At 36.1% G+C, this 15,654-nt stretch overlaps 1 protein-coding gene across 14 annotated transcripts in view; it reads left to right on the top strand.

Moving 5' to 3' along the window:
- ADAM32 (ADAM metallopeptidase domain 32) overlaps positions 1-15,654 on the top strand; it is a 159,792-nt gene that overhangs the window by 120,332 nt on the left and 23,806 nt on the right. Inside the window, exon 18 of one of the 14 annotated variants that reach the window (XM_049704277.1) lies at positions 189-220. The exons of 12 other annotated variants lie outside the window; for them this stretch is intronic. In XM_049704277.1, coding sequence (XP_049560234.1) covers positions 189-220 — 32 coding nt within the window. Of the gene's footprint in view, positions 1-188; positions 225-15,654 lie in introns of all 14 variants that reach the window. One more of the 14 variants, XM_033415012.2, reaches the window with a different exon arrangement.

Genomic DNA, 15,654 nt, shown 5'->3' with positions numbered 1-15,654 from the left:
GTGCATGCATTAGCAAATTATAGTAAGTATAGTTATTTTAATACTTGGAATTTCCCTTTAATCTGTATACGGTTGTTCAGTAGTTAACACACCATTCCCTTACAGATTTAGTTTTTAAAATCTGTGTATTTACCTTTATGAGTGTGTTGTATGTTTTCATGTTACTAATTATCATGTTTTTATTTCAGGTGGAAGAAATTCTTTCAGCATTTCTTGTAAGGCAGGTATAGTGGTGATGAATTTCCTCAGTTCTTGTTTGTCTCGGAGAGTTTTTATTTCTCTTTTACTTTTGAAGGATATGTTTGCCAGTTAAAGTATTCTTGACTGACTTTTTTATTCTTTCAACACACTGAATATATCATTTTTTTCTGTCCTGGCCTGTACCTACTGGGTTTCTATTTGTAGGTTACAATCATTTTTTTTCTCTTGCTTTATTTTACGATTCTCTCTTTGTCTTTGATTTTTGTCAATGTAATTATAATACATCTTGGAGAAGGTCATTTTGCATTGAGATAATGGAGTGATCTATTTGCTTTGTGACTGGATGTTTCAGTCTCTCCCAAGTTTGGGAAGTTCTCAGCTATTATTTTTTTAAATAGACTTTCTGCCCCCTATCCTCTCTTTTTTCCTTTTGGAACTCCAATTATTCTAATACCTGTATGTTTGATGGTTTCCCATAGATCACATATGATTTCTTTTCTCTTTTTCAGTATTTTTTCTTTGGCTACACTGACTGGGTTATTTAAAAATTCCTGTCCTTTAGATCACCAGTTCTATCTTCTGTTTGGTCTATTCTGCTGTAGATGACCTATTGCATTTTTCTTTTTATTTATTTCATACTTCATCTCTAGAATTTCTTTTTGGTCCTTTTTTATCATTTCTACCTCTTTGTTAAATTTCTCATTTTATCCACGTGTTTATCCTGATTTTATTGACTTGTATGTCTGTTGATTCTTGTAGGCAGTTGAGTTTGTAAAAACAGCTAGTTCGAATTCTTTATTAGCTAAATTGATAAATTCAGTATCTTTGTGTTCAGTTACTGGAGTATTACTATTATCTTTTGGTAATGATATACTTCCTTGATTCTTTATATTCCTTACAGTTTTGCATTGCTTTTTTTATATTTGAAATAGTAGTCACTTCCTTAAATCTTTACTAGTTGTCTTCAGGTGGGAGATTTTATTACTGGTCTTGCTTATGTCTAGGTCTTTCTCCAACTTTATGGATATCTCTGCTCCACATTTCTTGTTCCATTTTGTGGCAGAATTTTAAGTTTGTGTGTCTTCTATGATTCTTAAAAACTCACTAAACCAGCTGCTGGAAACCTCTCTTTTGTTTTCCAGAAGGTGTGCTACAGCTCATGTTTGTGCTTTCTCCTTTGCCCAAGGACACTGGCCCGATTTTCTGAGGGCACCCCATGTCTACCAGACCTTGCTCTTGCCACTGAACTCAAATTTGCATACAAAGAGCAGGCCAAAAAGCGGGGGGAGTTGTTGGTTTAGCACTTGGGGCATTGGAGGTGCCTGTGGGTCAGGTGGTGGTGGGATCCTTGGGTGAAGTTCTCACAGCACCTCATGGACAGGCTTTCTGCCGGAGTACTGAAAGCATTCATCAGGAACCATGTCCCTTTAATGCCCTTTGATATTCTTATCTGCCTCTTTCCTGATATCTGTCCCCCAGTCATAGAGGTGCTGTCTCGGTACTCTGGGTGCTATGGGAAAGAAATAGATTTCTCCAGCTATGTCCTGTATAGCTGGGTTAGCTTTGCACTCACTCAGTGCTTTCCCTTTCCCCTGAGAGGTCACTGCTGGCTAGTTCAGCCCCATGCTGTGTCACATTGAGGGAGGGGTGGTGCTGGCAAAGTTACTCTTACCCTTTCCAATGTGTCCAAACTTATTTATTTATATATTTGCTCCAAAGGAATTCAGGCATCCATTACCAGGAAGGTCGGACTTCTGCAAGGCTCTCTTGTCCATGAGTGTCTGCCCAAGTCAGCACTCTCCAAGTTTTCCCTGACTACAACCAAGAGAGGCTGAGGCCTATTCACTGGCTCCTGCTTCTTCCACAGCCTATACTGAGGTCTGTGGGAAAGACTCTTCCTGGGTCCCTTGGTGTATGGTGCTTGATCCTACAACTTCCACAGAGGTGCTTTTGTTCATAGATGGATGCCAAAATTTAGTTGTTGAACAGAGGAGCCAAAAAGAGAGACATATTATGCAATCATGATGCTATCATTATGTCAGTTTTATTTCTTCCTTTCCAATCTATGTACTTTTTATTTTCTCATCGTTTCTTCCAATATGATGTTAAAAAGGAATGGTGAGAGGGGACTTCCTTGCTTGGTTCCCGATCTTAGCAAGAAGGCTTCTAATCTTACCATTAAGCATAATGTTATTGTAGGTTTTTTTTTTAAAGATACTCTTTATCAGGTTGAGGAAGTTTTATTTTATTAACAGCTTTCTGATGGTCTTTTATCATAAATGGCTATTCAATTTTGTCATATAATTTTCTGTAACTGTGGTATGATCATATGATTTTTATTCTTTAGCCTGTTGGTTTATGATGGATTACATTAACTGATTTTCCGAATGTTGAACAACTCTTCCATAGTTGAGACAAAATTCACTTGGTTGTGGTGTATATTTCTTATACGTTGTTGGAATTGATCTGCTAATATTTTGTTGAAGATTTTTGCATCTTCATTCATGAGAGATATTGGTCTGTAGTTTTCTTTTCTTGTAATGTCTTTGTGTTTTGTATTAGGGTAATGCTGGCCTATAAAATGTGTTAAGAAGTATTCACTCTACTTCTAACTTCTGAAAGAAATTGTAGAGAATTAGTATGATTTCTTTCTTAAATGTTTGGTAGAATTCACCAGAAAATCCAGCTGGACCAATGCTTTTTGTTATGGAAGTTTACTAATTATTGATTCAATTTATTTAATAAATATAGGCTATTCATATTGTTTATTTTTGTGTGAATTTTGTCATATTTTGTCTTTCAAGGACTTGGTTTATTGCATCAGTGTTATCAAATTTGTTGGCATAGAGTTTTTGATATTATCCCTTTATTATCTTTTTAATGTCCATGGGATCTGTAGTGATGTCCCCTCTTTCATGTCTGATATTAGTAATTTGTGTCTTCTCTCTTTTTTCTTAGCCCAGTTAGAATCTTCTCCATTTTATTGATCTTTTCAGAGAATCCACATTTGCTTTTGTTGATTTTCTCTATTGATTTTCTGTTTTCAAGTTCATTGATTTCTGCTCTGTTAATTATTTTTTCTTTTCATATTGATATTAATATACTGTTCATGTTCTAGTTTCATAAGGTAGAAGTTTATATGATTGATTTTAGATCTTTCTTGTTTTCTTATGTATGCATTCAATGCTAGAAATTTTCCTTTAAGGACCTCTTTTGCTGCATCACATAGATTTGATAAACTGTATTTCCTCTTTCATTTAATTCAACATATTTTGAAACTTCTCTTGATATTTCTTCTTTGACTCATGTGTTATGTAGAAGTGTGTTGTTTAATTTTCAAGTATTGGGGAAGTTTCCAGCTATTTTGCTAGTGCTGATTTCTAGTTTAAAGGCATTGTGATCTGAAAGCAGACATTGTATGATTTCTCTTCTTTTAAATATTGGTAAGGTGTGTTTTATGGCCCAGAATGTGGTCTATCTGGGTTGCATGTGAGGAGAGAAGAATGTATATTCTCCTGTTGTTAAATGAAGTAGTGAGTAGATGTTAATTATATCCAGTTGATGGTGTTGTGGATTTCAACTGTGTCCTTACTGATTTTCTTCTTCCAGCTGGATCTGTCCATTCCTGACAGTGGGGTGTTGAAGTCTCCAACTATTACAGTAGATTCATCTGTTTCTCCTTGTAGTTTTATTGGTTTTTGCCTCATGTAGTTTGGGGCTCTTCTGTTAGGCTGCCCCTCAGGGTGAAGCTTCAAGAAAAGCAAATAAGCCTGTTCCATAGAAAGGCCTGTGGTATATTTCAGTCTTCTGTCTTGGTGCTATGCCCTGGGGGTGGTTGCCAGCTCAAAACTGTCTTTCTGTTTATTACAGCCCCCTGGGAATCATGAATGCAAGTCCCACTGGCCTCCAGAGGCAGGAGATCAAGGGGTATCCCCTAAGCGGGAATTTCAGAATCCTGGGTGCTACATGCTTGCACAAGCTCCTTCCTGGGAGATCCCAGTGACCTGTAAAGAGGCAGGGATAGAGCACAAAGTAGGTGTCCACTGGCCTCTGTCTTTGGAGAGTATTTCAGTAGGCCCCTAGATGTGTTAAATTATATGCCTGCCCATTAGGCCAGAGCTTTAAGGTAAGCAAATATGCCTCTTTACTGAGCATTTCAGCTTGCTGCCTCTGAAGTAGGCCCTGGAGAATACCGAGGTGAGTCTGCACAATCCCTTTAAACTGTTTCTTACTTCACTATACCTTTGTAATTTTCTTTTTGTGTACATGTGTTGCCAGTTTTTCTGGTTTTGGTATCAGGGTGATGTTCGCTTTGTAAAATGAGTTAGGAAGCATTCCCTCCTCTTCAGTTTTTTGGAAGAGTTTGAGAAGGATGGGTTTTAAATCTTCTTTGAATGTTTGATAGAAATCACTTGTGGAGCCATATGGTCCTGGATTTTTGTCTTGGGGAGCTTTTTGATTACTGTTTCAATTTCTGTACTAGTGATCGGCCTTGCAGATTTTCAGTTTTTTCATAAATCAGTCTTGAAATATTGCATGATTCTAATATGTCCATTTATTTTATTTTTATTTATTTTTTAACATCTTTATTGGAGTATAATTGCTTTACAATGGTGTGTTAGTTTCTGCTGTATCACACAGTGAATCAGCTATATGTATACATATATCTCCATCTCCCTTCCCTCTTGCATCTCCCCACCACCCTCCCTATCCCACCCCTCTAGGTGGGAACAAAGTACCAAGCTGATCTCTCTGTGCTATGCGGCTGCTTCCCACTAGCTATCTGTTTTACATTTGGTAGTGTATATATGTCCATGCCGCTCTCTCATTTTGTCCCAGCTTACCCTTCCCCTCCCCATGTCCTCAAGTCCATTCTCTACATCTGTGTCTTTACTCCTGTCCTTCCCCTAGGTTCTTCAGAACCTTTTCTTTATTTTTAGATTCCATATATATGTGTTAGCATACGGTATTTGTTTTTCTCTTTCTGACTTAACTTCACTCTGTATGACTGACTCTGAGTCCATCCACCTCACTACAAATAACTCAATTTCATTTCTTTTTATGGCTGGGTAATATTCCATTGTATATATGTCCCACATCTTCTTTATCCATCCATCTGTCAATGGACACTTAGGTTGCTTCCATGTCCTGACTATTATAAATAGTGCTGCAATGAATGTTGTGGTGTTTTTTGAATTATGGTTTTCTCAGGGTATATGCTCAGTAGTGGGATTGCTGGGTCATATGGTATTTCTATTTTTAGTTGTTTTTTTTTTTTTTTTTTTACATCTTTATTGGAGTATAATTGCTTTACAATGGTGTGTTAGTTTCTGCTTTATAACAAAGTGAATCAGTTATACATATGTTCCCATCTCTCTTCCCTCTTGCATCTCCCTCCCTCCCACCCTCCCTATCCCACCCCTCTAGGTGGTCAGAAAGCACCGAGCTGATCTCCCTGTGCTATGTGGCTGCTTACCACTAGCTATCTATTTTACGTATGGTAGTGTATATATGTCCATGCCACTCTCTCGCTTTGTCACAGCTTACCCTTCGCCCTGCCCATATCCTCAAGTCCATTCTCTAGTAGGTCTGTGTCTTTATCCCTGTCTTACCCCTAGGTTCTTCATGACATTTTTTTTTCTTAAATTCCATATATATGTGTTAGCATACGGTATTTGTCTTTCTCTTTCTGACTTACTTCATTCTGTATGACAGACTCTAGGTCCATCCACCTCATTACAAATAGCTCAATTTCATTTCTTTTTATGGCTGAGTAGTATTCCATTGTATATATGTGCCACATCTTCTTTATCCATTCATCCATTGATGGACGCTTAGGTTGTTTCCATCTCCAGGCTATTGTAAATAGAGCTGCAATGAACATTTTGGTACATGACTCTTTTTGAATTATGGTTTTCTCAGGGTATATGCCCAGCAGTGGGATTGCTGGGTCATATGGTAGTTCTATTTGTAATTTTTTAAGGAACTTCCATACTGTTCTCCATAGTGGCTGTACCAATTCACATTCCCACCAACAGTGCAAGAGTGTTCCCTTTTCTCCACACCCTCTCCAGCATTTACTGTTTCTAGATTTTTTGATGATGACCATTCTGACTGGTGTGAGTTGATATCTCATTGTAGTTTTGATTTGCATTTATCTAATGATTAATGATGTTGAGCATTCTTTCATGTGTTTGTTGGCAGTCTGTATATCTTCTTTGGAGAAATGTCTATTTAGGTCTTCTGCCCATTTTTGGATTGGGTTGTTTGTTTTCTTGTTTTTGAGCTGCATGAGCTGCTTGTAAATTTTGGAGATTAACCCTTTGTCAGTTACTTCATTTGCAAATATTTTCTCCCATTCTGAGGGTTGTATTTAAGTCTTGTTTATGGTTTCCTTTGCTGTGCAAAAGCTTTGAAGTTTCATTAGGTCCCATTTGTTTACTTTTGTTTTTATTTCCATTTCTCTGGGAGGTGGGTCAAAAAGGATCTTGCTGTGATTTATGTCATAGAGTGTTCTGCCTATGTTTTCCTCTAAGAGTTTGATAGTTTCTGGCCTTACATTTAGGTCTTTAATCCATTTTGAGCTTATTTTTGTGTATGGTGTTAGGGAGTGATCTAATCTCATACTTTTACATGTACCTGTCCTGTTTTCCCAGCACCACTTATTGAAGAGGCTGTCCTTTCTCCACTGTACATTCCTGCCTCCTTTATCAAAGATAAGGTGACCATATGTGCGTGGGTTTATCTCTGGGCTTTCTATCCTGTTCCATTGATCTTTCTGTTTTTGTGCCAGTACCATACTGTCTTGATTACTGTAGCTTTGTAGTATAGTCTGAAGTCAGGGAGCCTGATTCCTCCAGCTCCGTTTGTCGTTCTCAAGATTGCTTTGGCTATTCGGGGTCTTTTGTGTTTCCATACAAATTGTGAAATTTTTTCTAGTTCTGTGAAAAATGCCAGTGGTAGTTTGATAGGGATTGCATTGAATCTGTAGATTGCTTTGGGTAGTAGAGTCATTTTCACAATGTTGATTCTTCCAATCCAAGAACATGGTATATCTCTCCATCTATTTGTATCATCTTTAATTTCTTTCATCAGTGTCTTATAATTTTCTGCATACAGGTCTTTTGTCTCCTTAGGTAGGTTTATTCCTAGATATTTTATTCTTTTTGTTCCAGTGGTGAATGGGAGTGTTTTCTTGATTTCACTTTCAGATTTTTCATCCTTAGTGTATAGGAATGCCAGAGATTTCTGTGCATTACTTTTGTATCCTGCTACTTTACCAAATTTATTGATTAGCTCTAGTAGTTTTCTGGTAGCATCTTTAGGATTCTCTATGCATAGTATCATGTCATCTGCAAACAGTGACAGCTTTACTTATTTTCCAATTTGGATTCCTTTTATTTGCTTTTCTTCTCTGATTGCTGTGGCTAAAACTTCCAAAACTATGTTGAATAAGAGTGGTGAGAGTGGGCAACCTTGTCTTGTTCCTGATCTTATTGGAAATGCTTTCAGTTTTTCACCATTGAGGATGATGTTGGCTGTGGGTTTGTCATATATGGCCTTTATTATGTTGAGGAAATTTCCCTCTATGCCTACTTTCTGCAGGGTTTTTATCATAAATGGGTGTTGAATTTTGTCGAAAGCTTTCTCTGCATCTGTTGAGATGATCATATGGTTTTTCTCCTTCAATTTGTTAATATGTTGTATCACGTTGATTGATTTGCATATATTGAAGAATCCTTGCATTCCTGGAATAAACCCCACTTGATCATGGTGTATGATCCTTTTAATGTGCCGTTGTATTCTGTTTGCTAGTATTTTGTTGAGGACTTTTGCATCTATGTTCATCAGTGATATTGGCCTGTAGTTTTCTTTCTTTGTGACATCCTTGTCTGGTTTTGGTATCAGGGTGATGGTGGCCTTGTAGAATGAGTTTGGGAGTGTTCCTCCCTCTGCTATATTTTGGAAGAGTTTGAGAAGGATAGGTGTTAGCTCTTCTCTAAATGTTTGATAGAATTTGCCTGTGAAGCCATCTGGTCCTGGGCTTTTGTTTATTGGAAGATTTTTAATCAGAGTTTCAATTTCAGTGCTTGTGATTGGTCTGTTCATATTTTCTATTTCTTCCTGATTCAGTCTTGGCAGGTTGTGCCTTTCTAAGAATTTGTCCATTTTTTCCAGGTTGTCCATTTTATTGGCATAGAGTTGCTTGTAGTAATCTCTCATGATCTTTTGTATTTCTGCAGTGTCAGTTGTTACTTCTCCTTTTTCCTTTCTAATTCTATTGATTTGAGTCTTCTCTCTTTTTTTCTTGATGAGTCTGGCTAATGGTTTATCAATTTTGTTTATCTTCTCAAAGAACTAGCTTTTAGTTTTATTGATCTTTGCTATCGTTTCCTTCATTTCTTTTTCATTTATTTCTGATCTGATTTTTATGATTTCTTTCCTTCTGCTAACTTTGGGGTATTTTTGTTCTTCTTTCTCTAATTGCTTTAGGTGCAAGGTTAGGTTGTTTATTTGAGATGTTTCCTGTTTCTTAAGGTAGGATTGTATTGCTATAAACTTCCCTCTTAGAACTGCTTTTGCTGCATCCCATAGGTTTTGGGTCATCGTGTCTCCATTGTCATTTGTTTCTAGGTATTTTTTTATTTCCTCTTTGATTTATTCAGTGATCACTTCGTTATTAAGTAGTGTATTGTTTAGCCTCCATGTGTTTGTATTTTTTACAGATTTTTTCCTGTAGCTGATATCTAGTCTCATAGCATTGTGGTCGGAAAAGATACTTGATACAATTTTAGTTTTCTTGAATTTACCAAGGCTTGATTTGTGACCCAAGATATGATCTATCCTGGAGAATGTTCCATGAGCACTTGAGAAAAATGTGTATTCTGTTGTTTTTGGATGGAATGTCCTATAAATATCAAGTAAGTCCATCTTGTTTAATGTATCATTTAAAGCTTGTGTTTCCTTATTTATTTTCATTTTGGATTATCTGTCCATTGGTGAAAATGGGGTGTTAAAGTCCCCTACTATGAATGTGTTACTGTTGATTTCCCCTTTTATGGCTGTTAGTATTTGCCTTATGTATTGAGGTGCTCCTAAGTTGGGTGCATAAATATTTACAATTGTTATATCTTCTTCTTGGATCGATCCCTTGATCATTATGTAGAGTCCTTCTTTGTCTCTTTTAATAGTCTTTATTTTAAAGTCCATTTTGTCTGATATGAGAATTGCTACTCCAGCTTTCTTTTGGTTTCCATTTGCATGGAATATCTTTTTCCATCCCCTTACTTTCAGTCTGTATGGGTCTCTAGGTCTGAAGTGGGTTTCTTATAGACAGCATATATATGGGTCTTGTTTTTGTATCCATTCAGCCAGTCTGTGTCTTTTGGTGGGAGCATTTAGTCCATTTACATTTAAGGTAATTATCGATATGTATGTTCCTATTCCCATTTTCTTAATTGTTTTGGGTTCGTTATTGTTAGTCTTTTCCTTCTCTTGTGTTTCTTGCCTTGAGAAGTTCCTTTAGCATTTGTTGTAAAGCTGGTTTGGTGGTGCTGAACTCTCTCAGGTTTTGCTTGTCTGTAAAGGTTTTAATTTCTCCATCGAATCTGAATGAGATCCTTGCTGGGTAGTGTAATCTTGGCTGCAGGTTTTTCTCCTTCATCACTTTAAATATGTCCTGCCAGTCCCTTCTGGCTTGCAGAGTTTCTGCTGAAAGATCAACTGTTAACCTTATGGGGATTCCCTTGTGTGTTATTTGTTGTTTTTCCCTTGCTGCTTTTAATGTGTTTTCGTTGTACTTAATTTTTGACAGTTTGATTAATATGTATCTTGGCATATTTCTCCTTGGATTTATCCTTTATGGGACTCTCTGTGCTTCCTGGACTTGATTAACTATTTCCTTTCCCATATTAGGGAAGTTTTCAACTATAATCTCTTCAAATATTTTCTCAGTCCCTTTCTTTTTCTCTTCTTCTTCTGGAACCCCTATAATTCGAATGTTGGTGCGTTTAATGTTGTCCCAGAGGTCTCTGAGACTGTCCTCAGTTCTTTTCATTCTTTTTTCTTTATTCTGCTCTGCAGTAGTTATTTCCACTCTTTTATCTTCCAGGTCACTTATCCGTTCCTCTGCCTCAGTTATTCTGCTATTGATCCCATCTAGAATATTTTTAATTTCATTTATTGTGTTGTTCACCATTGCTTGTTTCCTCTTTAGTTCTTCTAGGTCCTTGTTAAATGTTTCTTGCATTTTCTCTATTCTATTTTCAAGATTTTGGATCATCTTTATTATCATTACTCTGAATTCTTTTTCAGGTAGATTGCCTATTTCCTCTTCCTTTGTTAGGTCTGGTGGGTTTTTATCTTGCTCCTTCATCTGCTGTGTGTTTTTCTGTCTTCTCATTTTGCTTATCTTACTCTGTTTGGGGTCTCCTTTTTGCAGGCTGCAGGTTTGTAGTTCCCGTTGTTTCTGGTGTCTGTCCCCAGTGGCTAAAGTTGGTTCAGTGGGTTGTGTAGGCTTCCTGGTGGAGGGGACTAGTGCCTGTGTTCTGGTGGATGAGGCTGGATCTTGTCTTTCTGGTGGCACCTGTATTTCTGTGGGAAGATTACCAGGAGTGTGACTGCTTGGTTGAAGGGTATATATGTTTAAAATTCTAATATAAATCTGTTAAAGCCATATTTCTTTCCCAAAATGCCCAAACACTTTTAAATTTACTTGCAATGTAAACAAATACCTCCTCTACTTCATCTTTCTCCCTTACCCCCAATCTTCTTGAGCTTGAGATCTAGAAATATTCCTTTGAACACTCTGGGCATGTCAAATAAAACTTATCTGGAGCGTAAATTTGTCCAACAGGGCAATTGTTGACCTGCTAACAATCTTAAGTTCTCACTCCTTCAAATTCATGGCCATTGCTTATTCTTTTCTTCCCCATAAAATAACTAGTACTTACTCATCATTGAGGACTTTGAAAATTTAGAAATCTAAAGTAGAAAGCAGGAAATTAACCATATTTTTTTTACAATACAGAGTTAACTCTTCTCCTGCAAGCTTTGTTTCTTTGTCAATGTATGTACATGTGTACATATGTATAAATTCATTTATTCATTCATTCATCAAATGTGTTTGTTTGTGTGAGTATGCAAATTTATCCATTGAGTCACTGATTCAACAAAGCAGACATGGTAATATATATAAAGGGAAATAGCTTGCTTTTTTAATCCCACGCATTTCTCTCTTAAGAACTTTTCCATGGTTTAAGTATTGCCTAAAAATCGTTATAAGAAACAATATTATTTACAATTGGCCCTCCATATCCATGGATGTGGAACCTGCAGATATGGAGGGCCAACTGTACTATGCAGTTTATATAAAGAACTTTGATATCTACAGGGGTCCTGGAACCAATCCCCATTGGATACTGAGAGATGACTGTAACTTTTTTATTTTAACCATTCTGTTATGTTAAATGTCATATGATATTTGATTCTTCATTATTACCAAAATTTGCTTTGATGAACAAACTTGTACATAAATATTTGTAAGCATTCTTGCTATTTCTATAGGATAGATTCCCAAAACTAGAATTATAGAGTATAAGGGGGTTAATCCTCTTTAAGATATTAACCTACAATTTTTAAATGCTTTCCAATAAGTTTTATAAATTTATTCTATGGGAATAGGCATATGAGAATGCCTCTTTCATTTCTTCCTCTCAAGTCTAAGTACTATTTTATTTTTGATATTTGCCAACTTGATACACAAGAGAAAGTTCTTCACTATGGTTTTAATTGTCTCCTCTGACTGTTAGTGAGATTGAACACATATTCATATGTTTAATAACCATGTGTTGATCAGTAAATTATCTATTCCTGCCTTTTGCCCATTGGTGTCTAAGATGTGGTTCCATGTATATTATTCATTTGTCAAATATGTATAATGGCTGTTTTATTTTCTTTACCTATCTATTCTCATACCAGTATAATACTTTTTTACATTTATAGCTATTGGTAAAAATCAAATATTTATATTGATATGGCAAATTTTCTAATTATCCCATTTTTGGATTATTTATTCAAGACTTTGTTATTTTCAGGATAGTTTTATGTTTTCGTCACATGATGTTGCATATTCCTTGTTAAAATTATTTCTACGTATCACATAGTTTTGTTACTGGTGTGATTAGGGATCTTTCCTCATTGCATTTACTGTAAGAAAGTTAATGATATTTGCATATTCATTTCTATTCAGGCAACTTACTAAACTATAGAAAATTTTTGAGGTTTTTGGTAGACAGTCATCTCTTGAAAATAACAGTAAAATTACCCATTTATTTCTAGTGGCTGTACTTTCAGTTCTTTCTATTGCTTTATTATATTGACTGGATCTTAAAGGAAAATTGAAAATAATAGTGGTTATTTCCTATAGGTACCTTGCAAGTCAACCTTGCCCTCTGATGCAATGTGTCTCAGATTCTTCTTGAGTTATCCAGCCCTATTTATGTAATCAATCACTCTGAGAAGCTCTGGTACTTTTGAAAAGGGGATGATATTCAAGGCCATAATTAGATCCCTAGGGGTACACACTGTATTTTTTTTCACATGAGGAGAGAGACAGTGGAGAAACAGTGAGGCTACTATCTGCTGTTTTTAAAAGAATTACCCTTTTCTCAGAAGTTCATGGATTTTTTGGAGTATGGAAGAATACATGGATCTTTAATCACAGTTTTGCCATAAACAAGTAGAAAACTGGAAAGAAATGTATGAAACAACAGTTTTCAGATATTAGACAATAGGCAGCATAGGGCTTTATTCCTTGAGAGAAGGGAAACAAAAGAGAGGTGATTTCCCTGGCTCTCCTCCTATTGTCAGGTTTTGGACTGCAGCGCCTTGGGTGGGATCTGGACTGAGTGCAGGCTCAGTAGCTTGAGGAGAAGGAGACTGGCATTATGAGATATTAAAGTGGTTGGAATCTGTGAGGCAGTGTTCCAGGGAAGAAGCATTGATATGCAGGAAGAGGTTCAGAAATTTGCGTAGAGGTCCTTATGGGTCTCTTGATGAAGATCAAACCACACAAGACCAGGGAAAGAATGACAGAACTGTTAAGCTGAACAATTATTAATGTTTACAGAAAGCTGGGAGTTAATTTGAGTTACAATTAGTCAGAGTGAAGAGGTGTTTTTGAAAACCTGGGACATTCACTAGAGATCCCAGAAGAGTCATGCTTTACTAGTAGCACTAAATTAGCCTTAGAGAAAAGGATATTCTAAATCTGCCCTATCAAAGTTTAAAAACAAGCCTTAATTATACCCCAATAAAGATGTTAAAAAAAAAACAAAAAAAAAACAAGCCTTGATCAAGCTGTTCTGCAAGTAACTTAACTGCCTGCCAGCACCAATGTGGCAATCTTTGAAGGAAAACAACACATTCTACAATATGATATTCACAGTATCCATCATAGCATTTTAGAAAGTAACAAACATACGAAGAAGGAGAATTATGTGAACTATACCAGGAGAAAAATTTAGTCAATAGAAATAGACCCGGAAGTGTTAAAAATGATGTAATTAGTTGACAGGGATTTTAAAAAGCTATTACAAATATTCTCATGGATTTAAAGTAAAACATTAACACGGTAAGAAGAGAACTGGGAGATATAAAAAAGCACATGGAATTTATAGAAATAGGAAAACACCATAACTGAAATGAAAAATTCTTTGGATGGTATTAACAGCACAACTGACACAGCAGAAGAAAATGTCAGTGAACCTAAAGATAAGGCAATAGAAACTATTCAAACTGAAACAAAAAACGTAAAAAAGACTGAAAAAGAAAATGAATCAGTGACCCATTAGATGCTGTCACATGGTTCAGCATATGTGTAATTAGTGTTGCAGAAGAAGAGAAAGAGGGGAGGCTAGAAAAAATTTTAAGGAATTTTCAAAATTTGATAAAGCATGAACTCAAAGTTCCAGGAAGTTCAATAAATCTCAAGCCAGAAAAACACAGATATATACCAAGACACCTTATAATCAAATTACTGAAATCAACAGTAAAAGTAGTTTTTTTTTTAGGCTGAAGAACAACTTTTATTTATTAAGAATGAATAATGATATATAATAATGAAAATAATAATCAAGAACTAATAATGTATCAAGAAGAAGGATTATTACTGACTGATACACATAACTGAAAAGCCCAAGCATGGCTAGATTCCAAGACTCAGATGATGCTGTCAGGATTCTGCCTCCCTCCATCCCTCGATTTGGCTCCCTTCCCTCTAGGATTCACTTTCATGCAGACTTCTCCACACATGTGGTAATACAAGTGGCATTCAGCAGCTCTAAGTTTAAATCCTACCAGCAGTAACTCTGAGACAAATAGCTTCTCTTTCTAAAGGGTTCCAATACATTGACTAATTGGCCTGATCCGGTTCATGCACCAACCTCTGGGCATGGAAAGTGTGATGCATGGAAGCGGGGCAGGGTCATGTCCCACAGTAACCACTCTGCCGATTTATAAAGAATTCATTTCCCCCAAGAAAATTTCAGATACTGTTGCCAGCTGAATAGTGTAGATTCTGGGAAGAAAAAAATAGCAGATGTGTTCATTACTATTATCTTAAGACCATAACCACTTAACCATATTTCTCAGATAAAGAGGTTTACTGAAATAGCTATGTGTGTGATGGTTAAACTATTACATTGAAAAGGGACATTGAGTGATTAAGTCTACACCAGTGTATCATGAAGGTAGTCTCAAATGCCCACAAACAATACTGAACACAAGAACAAATGCTCAACTTTGGCTTGTCACAATAATAAATGACAAAAAATATACAAAGGACCAAAAGCAGAGATTTGAGGCCTAAAATCCATATCTATACTATGATTTCTACTCACCCAAGGTTGATTGAAACAGGTAGCTTCCAATTAATAAAAGAGGTGGTTGCTTTAGTTATGAAAAGATAAATTATTAGTGTTCAGTCAGTCCTATTCAATCCGAAACAAACATGAAAGCAAAATATGTTCTTTTGTCCCCATTTTTTCCCCTAACAATTTCAAAGCTACAGAAACACTGAAGACTATTCCAATGAACATCCACATACCCTTCACTTAGATTTACCAGTGATTAACATTTTGCTGTACTTGCTTTCCCTAATAAAGGGAATATTTTAAATGTAGTCGGAGGAGAAAGATACATTGCATCTGGAGGAACAATGATAAGAATGACTCCAGGCTTCTTATCAGAAAATATGTTAAGACAAAGAGATCTAAATGACGTCACTTAAGTGTGAGAAAAAACCTGTCATTTAGTGTTCTATATCCAATGAAAATATTTCAAAAATTAAGGATATAAAAGAATTTTTTCAGATACATACATCTGAGAGAATTTGTTGCTAGAAGATATGCACTAAAGGAAATATTAAACTGTGTTCAGATGGAAGGAAAATAA

This window comes from Orcinus orca, chromosome 21 (assembly GCF_937001465.1).
Source record: "Orcinus orca chromosome 21, mOrcOrc1.1, whole genome shotgun sequence".
Classification (NCBI taxonomy): domain Eukaryota; kingdom Metazoa; phylum Chordata; class Mammalia; order Artiodactyla; family Delphinidae; genus Orcinus; species Orcinus orca.
The sequence above is the reverse complement of the archived record's forward strand: the minus strand, read 5'-3'. Positions and strand labels throughout refer to the sequence as shown.